The sequence below is a fragment of the Entelurus aequoreus genome, linkage group LG08 (assembly GCF_033978785.1).
Source record: "Entelurus aequoreus isolate RoL-2023_Sb linkage group LG08, RoL_Eaeq_v1.1, whole genome shotgun sequence".
NCBI lineage: Eukaryota > Metazoa > Chordata > Actinopteri > Syngnathiformes > Syngnathidae > Entelurus > Entelurus aequoreus.
This window is the reverse complement of record NC_084738.1, coordinates 49,381,139-49,391,810: the sequence shown is the minus strand read 5'-3', so window position 1 is coordinate 49,391,810 and position 10,672 is coordinate 49,381,139. Positions and strand designations below refer to the sequence as shown.

The 10,672-nt window shown below is 38.8% G+C and overlaps 1 protein-coding gene across 1 annotated transcript in view; it reads left to right on the top strand.

The window, feature by feature from the left end:
* The first annotated feature begins 1,447 nt into the window (after nt 1-1,447).
* LOC133655131 (zinc transporter ZIP11-like) overlaps nt 1,448-10,672 on the top strand; it is a 36,519-nt gene continuing 27,294 nt past the window's right edge. The window contains exon 1 of the mRNA XM_062055055.1: nt 1,448-1,624. Coding sequence (XP_061911039.1) covers nt 1,549-1,624 — 76 coding nt within the window. The 5' untranslated portion in view covers nt 1,448-1,548. The remainder of the gene's footprint in view (nt 1,625-10,672) is intronic.

Here is a 10,672-nt window from a genome sequence, read left to right as displayed (position 1 = left end):
TTGAAACAAAATTAATTAAGGGATGTTGGCCTTTGAAAATGCTCTCTGTGTAATTGAACACCTTAAGCAATTGTCCAGATCATTTGACCTTTGCACAGCAAATAATTCACATTGACAGCCTGCTGTGTTGCACAAGGGACATAATTGATATGCACCGATAGAGTATAACTGTTCGTGCTAGAGAGCTTTGATGAGAGGTTAAGACAAGTCTGCAGATAGCCTTTGGAAAGGAGAGAATTTAAAGCTGACAGTGATAGGATAAAACCATTGCCGAAGTTTATCCTAGTCAGTGGAGGCGTGTGAACATCAAATGGTCCTCAAGCAGTTTTTATGTTCATTCAAATATCAACTTTGTTGGCTGTATCTGGAGCGGTTTCTCCATTTTGTGAATTTCCTCAAGTGGCCTCCACTTGCTTGTGCAAACTCCTAGCAGTAATGACTTGGAATTTTGATGATTGGACCTCAGATAGATCAAGACAGTCTATTGTGAATAGTCGTGGTAGATACATGACGCCCAAGAGGGTTCAGATTGGATTCAGGTCCGGGAAACGGTCCAGAGAGTAAAGAGATAAATACTTTTCTCAATACTTTGCTTGCTCGTGTTCCTATATCTGAGTTATTTTGTGGAAATATTGGGAACGACAAACAAGTACTCTTCAATCACTAACCATGTTACAAAAAGGTCAGTTAGAATAAAACATAATGTAGGAAATAAAGAAGACTCAAACCCTTTGTTTATTGAATCAAATTAATTGATATTTAATGATTTGGTGCATTTGCAAACAGCTAAAATTATGCACAAAGCAAACTATAACCTGCTACTCAAAAATGTACATCAATTGTCAATAAAAGGGGAGAAGTATAATATGAGGGGAACAATTTAAATTAAAACATTTGTATGCACTCATAAGACCTTTAGTATATAAGTATGTGGAATGAAATTATGGAATGGGTTAAGCAAATAAGTTAAAGTACTAATATGTTCCAGTTTAAGAAACTTCACATGTATATTAGCAATCTGAGGGAAACCCTGCTGCTGTCGAGGATACTGGAAGAACAGGGAGTAGACAGAACTAAAGGTTATGTGGCTACAACCTACAAAACTATTCCTCAATAAGGGTTGCTGTATTCATTGTTACTTCTTTCCCCCTAGTGCCATTTGCACAATAGCTGGGAAAATGGCCCAACCATTGTTACTGCTTTTTAACTGCATACGTTGACATCCTGAAAGCGTGATTGACTTGAAGTTTTACTCTAATGATTACGTGTTCCTTTTTATTATTTTCTAAGAAGTAATATACTGGGTTGTCATTTTTAAGTAAATAATTGAGTTCTTCTCTTACCATGGTTATTCTTTCCCATCTTCAACTAATTTTCTCTTTTTTCTCCAACCCGAAAGTGGTTGCTAAAATTCTGGATTCATACAGTTGATATGCTTTTTTCTCTCTTCTTGTGGGTAAAACAGAGGAAGGTCTTCAGCTCCCGAGGAAGAGAATATCTCAATGGGGTAGCTCAGATGGTCGAGAAACAGTAAGCAAACAACCAGAAATGGCTGGACATCCCGGAAGCAGCTGGAGACGCATCCTTCTCCTTATTCTTGCCATCACTATTCACAACATTCCAGGTGAGAACAAGCCATAGAAAGGGTGTTACAGCACCTGAGGATTTAAATTCCTCAAAATATATATAACAATTTCCCACATGCCCATACCCAGATGCACTTGATCTTATTAGTTCAATAAAATGTATCCCCTAAATGTATAATAACAACAAAAAAACATAATTTAATCACATAATTCTTTAAAGGCCTACTGAAACCCACTACTACCGACCACGCAGTCTGATAGTTTATATATCAATGATGAAATCTTAACATTGCAACACATGCCAATACGGCCGGGTTAACTTATAATGGGCAATTTTAAATTTCCCGCCACACTTCCGGTTGAAAACGTCTATGTATGATGATGTATGCGCGTGACGTCACGGCGGCAACGGAAGTATTGGTACCCAATGTGTCACCATACAAAAAGCTCTGTTTTCATCGAAAAATTCCACAGTATTCTGGACATCTGTGTTGGTGAATCTTTTGCAATTTGTTTAATGAACAATGGAGACTGCAAAGAAGAAAGCTGTAGGTGCGATCGGTCTATTAGCGGCGGACTACAGCAACACATCCAGGAGGACTTTGAGATGGATAGCAGACGCGCCACCGTGAGTACAGCTTTGGCTTCCAAACATTTGATCGCTTGCCCGTACGTGCGTGTCGCTATGTGCATGTCTCGTACGTAACTTTGGGGAAATATATGTTTCTTGCCGACTCTGATGGTGGCCGGGGTGTCGTCGAAAGCTACAACGCCCGCCGCCGCTCTGTAGCTAAGTTAGCTTCAATGGCGTCGTTAGCAACAGCATTGTTAAGCTTCGCCAAGCTGGAAATTATTAACCGTGTATTTACATGTCCACGGTTTAATAGTATTGTTGATCTTCTGTCTATCCTTCCAGTCATGGGTTTATTTATTTTGTTTCTATCTGCATTTGAGCCCGATGCTATCACGTTAGCTCCGTAGCTAAAGAGCTTCACCGATGTATTGTCGTGGAGATAAAAGTCACTGTGAATGTCCATTTCGCGTTCTCGACTCTCATTTTCAAGAGGATATAGTATCCGAGGTGGTTTAAAATACAAATCCGTGATCCACAATAGAAAAAGGAGAAAGTGTGGAATCCAATGAACCCTTGTACCTAAGTTACGGTCAGAGCGAAAAAAGATACGTTCTGCACTGCACTCTAGTCATTCACTCTCACGTTCCTCACCCACGAATCTTTCATCCTCGCTCAAATTAATGGGGTAATCGTCGCTTTCTCGGTCCGAATCTCTCTCGCTGCATTGTAAACAATAGGGAAATGTGAGCAGCCCTATCCCCTGTGACGTCACGCTACTTCCAGTATAGGCAAGGCTTTTTTTTATCAGCGACCAAAAGTTGTGAACTTTATCGTCGTTGTTCTCTACTAAATCCTTTCAGCAAAAATACGGCAATATCGCCAAATGATCAAGTATGACACATAGATTGGATCTGCTATCCCCGTTTAAATAAAAACATTTCATTTCAGTAGGCCTTTAAAATGTCTCTGTATTGATTTTTGCTTTCTATTCCATGTTTCTCTACATGTTTAGTTTTCATCAGGAAGTTTAATTTTCAGCTTGTTTTTCTTTAATATAAAAATGACAAAATAAGTCTGTTTTATTTATCAATCAATCTATCAATTAATATTTATTTATATAGCCCTAAATCACAAGTGTCTCAAAGGGCTGCAATTTACTAACTTGCATCATGTGTAGAGTGGCGATCTGGTTTAATAAGCAGTATTTTTATTTTGTATTTTTATTTTTTTTTGCATCAATTCACCTCATCATAATTATGTCAATCAGTACAGTAACGACATTTTCATATTTTCACTGTGCATTATTCAGATTAGGCGCATACAGACTGGAGAAAGAGAATTAATGTTTACCAGCTAATTTGCTGCAGTAAAACATGATTTCATGTCAAAGACCAGTTTATTTACTTTGAAAACAATGTACACTTGTCGCTACATGCACTTTACTATGTGGTCATATATCATATGCATTTAATATGTACTACTTCTCGCCCTATTTTTACCACACTAGCACAGTACATACTTAAGTTAGCTATCATTCTTAAGCATTCATTTGGGAACCTACTCTCTTAATAAAACTGTCAAAATCTGGGCTGTCACAGTGACACATAATTTACTTTTATTGGATTTTTTTGTAAAATGTTTACAAGTTCAACATCATACAGCGTGGCTTCCATTCTGTAATGTACCAAGCCACTTAAATACCAATGTGCAATGACAATGATAAACAATAGCAATGTAATTGGTTGAATTAATTTCTACATTAATTACATTATTTCACTTAAATATTATAATTACTGTATGGACATTGATGATTACGATATGTTTAATACACAGTAAAACGGATGCAAATACAATATAGATTAAATACTATAGTGCTCAAGAGTCACTAATGATTTTTGATAATTTAATTAGGTATTGTTGTGTAGTTGCCAGATGTGTAATTTTACCATATAAAAGTGTAGTAAAAGGCACCTGTTTGATTCTCCAGAAAAGTCTTTTTGCAACATGGAGGACCTTGGAGCTATTCAGAGATGTGGGTTGATAATAGGTCTATTAGATTTAAAATGCAAAATCCTGGTTCAGCTTGTGCTCTTTCAACACAATATGGTAAGTGCACTTCATTTTCGATTCTAGTTTGTCTCAGTGGGCACCAAAGCCCTCTGAGACACAACATGCCTTGCTATTTTTATTGAAAAATAGGAGCACCCTTTGCATAATAACTTGTACTGAGAGGCTCCCAAAGCTAGTCACAGGAAGGTGAGCCATATTTGTGTCATGGATGGAGCTACTACAGTTTACACGACAGCTGTTAGATGTATTCAAACAATGTTTGGTGAAACAAAATACTTGACAAAATGTTGGCAAAATATGGACTAGGAAATTACATTCCAGAGCAGGGGTATTCAACTAAAAAATTAATAGGTTAAGTGAGAAAAAGTTTAAGTTTCACTAAAGCTGCAAGTGTACCTCGTCTTCCGCTCGAATGTAGCTGAGATAGGCTCCAGCACCCCCCCGTGACCCCGAAAGGGACAAGTTGTAGAAAATGGGTGAATGGATTGATGCAAGTACCATACCAACGAGATGTGTCACTGTGTACTCCATGAGCGCATGACATTGCCTCAGAATGTGATGACATCTTTGTATGTGCAGTGGTCCACTAGCACAGGCTAGTGGACCACTAGCCTGTGCATCGGTTGGGGACATCTCTGCGCTGCTGACCCGTCTCCGCTCGGGATGGTTTCCTGTTGGCCCCGCTGTGTACTGGACTCCCGCTGATGTGTTGGATCCACTGTGGACTGGACTTTCACAATGTTATGTCAGACCCACTCGACATCCATTGCTTTCGGTCTCCCCTAGAGGGGGGGGGGGGGGGTTACCCACATATGCGGTCCTCTCCAAGGTTTCTCATAGTCATTCACCGACGTCCCACTGGGGTGAGTTTTTCCTTGCCCGTATGTGGTCTCTGTACCGAGGATGTCGTTGTGGCTTGTACAGCCCTTTGAGACACTTGTGATTTAGGGCTATATAAATAAACATTGATTGATTGATTGATTGATTGATTGATTATTTATTGCAACAAAAAGGAAGCTAAAAGAATATGCAAAATGAGGTGTTCAGCAAGCAAAAAAAAAACTTAGAGAATGCAACAAGAAGCATCGAGCAAAAGTTAGTCCAAACAATCCAGAATAGCAATGACAATGTGGTCCAAAACACACACAGCATAGCAGAGAATACATGCAAAGATCCAGCAATAGCAAACACTGCAGCTAGACTAAGTTGGCATTAGTTTAGACTAGTCTAGTCAATAGTTCAAAACAGAAAATCAAAAAACTGCACGATAATTTTAATACTTAATACATTGTGGTCTATAGTTTGTTTTATAGAGTTTTTTATTGTTATTCATTTGGAGCTGTTAATAAACATCAATCCATGCATTTTCTATATCCCTTATTCTCCTTGGGATCACAGGTAAGATAGAGTCCAGATTCGAATAAACATACGGAATGTTAAATATATAGAATTTGTTAGTAGAATATAATGAACATGAGAACATTTCAGACCTACAGTAGTTGCAAATGGTAATCAATCATGATTAATATGAGACAAAGTGGTGTAAGCTACTTTTCTGAGACCTTTATTTTTCAGTGCAGTCAGACAGGCTATAATGCGTAGCACTTTTATTGTGAAGGCCACCAGTGTAATGTTATTAAGTGCTTTTTGACTTCATGGCTGTCGTCCTTTCTTAATGTTGAGCTTTTACAACGTCAGTGGTCATCTTTATAAGACCCTCAGTTACACTGGTTTGGTGCTACCAGAGGGATGAATGAACATAAACAAGTCTTTTACCTGCAGAATGCTCTGTTTTCCAATTTTCTCTTCTTAGACAGCAGCATTTGTGTATTTATTTTTACTTTGTCTCTCTGTCGTTTTTCTTTCCCCATATTTCCTAGCTCATATTTGTTACTAATATATCTCCTTTTCTTCTTATTTGTCACTTGTTCTCTGCTCTTTCGTCTGTCTTTGTATGTTTTCAGTCGCGCCTGTAATGCACCGATATAATCGGTTGAGTGGTACAGGGGAACTGTATTTTTTGGGGAGAATTTTGACTATCATTTACAATCCTTATGAGAGACAAGAAGACAAAAGTTTTAAGTTTTTGTTTGCATTCTAACATGTAAAAATCGGTTCGTTCTTGGTGGCTAGCAATGCAGCTAATAGAAGCATTCAATTCTACCTCTAAATCACTTTAAAAATGCATTCAAAAAATGTAAACAATACTTCATTTTCGTTCCGTAACCTGTATAATAAACAATCTGTAGCAGCATTGTTATTGTAGGAGCGAACACTGAGGAACTATTTTTCTAGTGTAGTAACACATTGGCATGCTTTGGTATTAGCTGTAAAAGCTAACTACGGACGGAGATAAGCTAGCTTCTACGACAACACATAACGCGGTTGAGTTTGTAATGCTCAACACTGCGATAGGACACCAATCTCTACCGACTAAAAAACCTTAATAATTGTATTACAGTATCTGTAAAGTATTAGCACACATTTCATGTTTCGTTCATACACAGCTAGCCAGGTAGCCTATGTACTGTAGTTGTACTAACACGCGTGACGTGCTGCATGTATCATGATCGATGTTAAAGTGACTCACTCGATGGACAGTTGTCTGATTGGTCCAGCTGGTCAGGGACGTTTTTTCCCTATTGATTTTGGGTAAGCAATATATTCAAAATAGCTTGGCCCCAAGTTCCATATTTATAGACCCGTCACTTATACCTCACTCTCTCGGCTTCCGTCTGCTCCAACGTCTCACCTTTCCTTTGTGTTCGCTTCTATAAGTTCATCCTCAGTATATTATTCAGTTTAAAAAATATATGGTTGTGAATCCTCATGTGTTGTCTGTTACCAAGTCTGTCGTGACAAGAACGTGCAAGCGTTTGTTTCCGGAAATAGGAACACACTTTTGTTGCCAGAAGTCAGAAGTGGAAACAGAAATCAATGCGTGGAAGAAATAATTTCTGGCAATGATTAGAACGCTCAAAATACGGTAAACATTGAACATATTACATTGTTATGAAGGTGTCTGTTACTACATTATAGACTTGCGGTGTGTATATAAAACGTTGATGGAGGGTTTTGAAGTTGATTTAGAGGGTTTTGAAGTTGATTTACAGGGCTTTGAAGGAGACAACGGTGACTCCCATTAGTCATATCTTTCAAGTGCTTTTTTATCATCTTTAAACCTTGTGTAATGTTCATATTGTTGTTATTGTTTGTGGGTCTGATGGACCCGTTGCATTTTGTGGTTTTTAATGCCTCACAATCAAACACTTTTATGTTAAAATACTGAACAGATGTTACCAACAATATGAACGTTGCACGGAAAATTTCTCTGCCAGTTTCTGCATCCCACAGGGATTCTTCTTTTGTGTTTCTGCACCTGTGGTTCCCACACAAGGTTGCAACATTGTTTGTCAACACTGTCTGCTCTCATTTTCTCGCACATTTGACCCTCTGATGTTCTGTGTACCTACACTCTGTCCTCCTCCTGTCTAGGCCTGCTGTGTGTGTGTGTGTGTGTGTGTGTGTGTGTGTGTGTGTGTGTGTGTGTGTGTGTGTGTGTGTGTGTGTGTGTGTGTGTGTGTGTGTGTGTGTGTGTGTGTGTGTGTGTGTGTGTGTGTGTGTGTGTGTGTGTGTGTGTGGTGCACAGAACATCAATTTCCCCACTTCTATTAGCCCCGGTCCAGTGGACCCGGACATCTTATATGTAATAGAAATGTGTCGGGGGGTGTATGGTGTGTGGTCATTAAATATGTATTCTGATATATGTTCTTCACAGAAAATGAGCCAAAGTCAGTGAGTCTCAGTTTGAAAAAATAATTAATTGTATCATTTTTCTTTTAATAAAAAATGAAAACGGGTCCCAAAGACCCGAACACACAATCTAAAAAAAAAGATGTGTGTTCTTGTCTTTCATTATGGCGGTGAAAGATAGGCTAAATTCCGATAAAATGCAGTTCCCCTGTTATAAAACAATTACTTACTGTACAACGTTTGCTCTCACTAGGAATTCGACTGATGGGATGTTCAAATCTTGCTGTTTAAATGAAGAATTAATCGTAATCCATCTGACGGGTTGAAAAAAATAAGCCGGTGCTGCAAACTAGCGTCTTTTTGTGTCTTTCTCGCCGTTAGCGGGTATAAGTTGATTCTCACAGATGACCAACTTCTTATATAGGTCCACACCCTTTTTCTACCTCGGTGAGAGGCGTGATGTATATTCTAATATTAACTTTCACCAGCTAACAGGTGATCATACTTGGTTAGTATTCAGGTCCGGAAATGTAAATGGAGTATTGTTGGCAGTTTTTGGATGCATTTTTCGATTCATTTTTAGGCAAAATGTATTACTTCCCTTAGCACCCTTGCTAGCCATCTTAGAATTAGCAGATTATTAAAGGCCTACTGAAACCCACTACTGATAGTTTATATATCAATGATGAAATCTTAACATTGCAACACTTAGATTAGTAAAGTGCAATTTTAAATTTCCCGCGAAATATCCTGCTGAAAACGTCTCGGTATGATGACGTTTGCACGTGACGTCACGGATTGTAGCGGACATTTTGGGACAGCATTGTGGCCAGCTATTAAGTCGTCTGTTTTCATCACAAAATTCCACAGTATTCTGGACATCTGTGTTGGTGAATCTTTTGCAATTTGTTTAATGAACAATGGAGATAGCAAAGAAGAAAGCTGTAGGTGGGAAGCGGTGTATTAGCGGCCGGCTGCAGCAACACAAACACGTAGCGGCTACGTCGTAGCCGGTGTTTCATTGTTTACATTCCCGACCGATGACAGTTAAGCTTTACCATTGGCCTGTGGAGATCTGGGACAACATAGACTCTTACCAGGAGGACTTTGAGTTGGATACACATGCTTGTGGAAATGGGACAACAAAGACTATTACCAGGAGGACTTTGAGTTGGATACGCGCTACCGTGAGTACGCAGCTGCGGCTTCCAAACATTTGATCGCTTGCCCGTACGTGCGTGCCGCTATGTGCATGTCACGTACGTAACTTTGGGGAAATATATGTGCTGTATGAACTTTGGGGAGGTGAATGGTACTTTGGGCTGTGGGATTGAGTGTGTTGTGCGGGTGTTTGATTTGTATTGGCGGGTTATATGGACGGGAGGGGGGAGGTGTTTGTTATGTGGGATTAATTTGTGGCATATTAAATATAAGCCTGGTTGTGTTGTGGCTAATAGAGTATATATTTGTCTTGTGTTTATTTACTGTTTTAGTCATTCCCAGCTGAATATCAGGTCCCACCCGCCTCTCACAGCATCTTCCCTATCTGAATCGCTTCCACTGCCCTCTAGTCCTTCACTCTCACTTTCCTCATCCACAAATCTTTCATCCTCGCTCAAATTAATGGGGAAATCGTCGCTTTCTCGGTCCGAAACGCTCTCGCTGCTTGTGGCCATGATTGTAAACAATGTGCAGATGTGAGAAGCTCCACAACTTGTGACGTCACGCTACTTCCGGTACAGGCAAGGCTTTTATATCAGCGACCAAAAGTTGCGAACTTTATCGTCGATGTTCTCTACTAAATCCTTTCAGCAAAAATATGGCAATATTGCGAAATGATCAAGTATGACACATAGAGTGGATCTGCTATCCCTGTTTAAATAAGAAAATCTAATTTCAGTAGGCCTTTAAACAATTTAATTAAAAATAAAAATACTGTTTACATGTGTTTTTGTCTCTCATAAGGATTGTGAATGATTGGCAAAATTCCCCAAACAAGTGCAGTTCTCCTTTAATTCGGATGCAATGTCTTTGACATCCATTGAAAGAAAGCACAAACACAAAATATGGTTGTTTAAAGGGGTTTACTCACTTTAATTACTATAAGTACTGCATATTAAATTGATGAATCAGTCATTCAAAGAAGTTGTGGAATCTGCAACATGAGCCCAAAAGTTTTGCCTCTCTGATTAATCCACTGCCATGTAAAATAATCTTATTTTTTGCAAACCATACTTCAGATGCATTTGCAGTTGTCTGAATTCCTATAAATATTATTTATCCATTTATTTGCACAGCTATACTCAAATACACCTAATGAACAACTCACTTGAAACCTTACCACGACATCACAATTAACATCTACAGTAACTAATTGCAAAAAGCTGTAAATACATCAAACTTAAACCATGAATCCCTTTCCAGTATGGACCTGAAGCTGATGAAGTCAAAATATATGAATGTGCAACATGGAGTGAGCCATAAAAAGGCATCTACTCTAAAAAATAAACAGGGAAATTGTTGAAAAACATTGTCTTATACTGTAGTGTCTATACAACAACAATGGTGACACACTAGGTTGAAATTTAGTACGGTACTTCAGAAGACACGGTTGAACAAAAATGGAGTTCATTGCCAATGGGTACCTACCACACACTGAGCGCTTAATGTCATAATTTTGCTTGAGGCA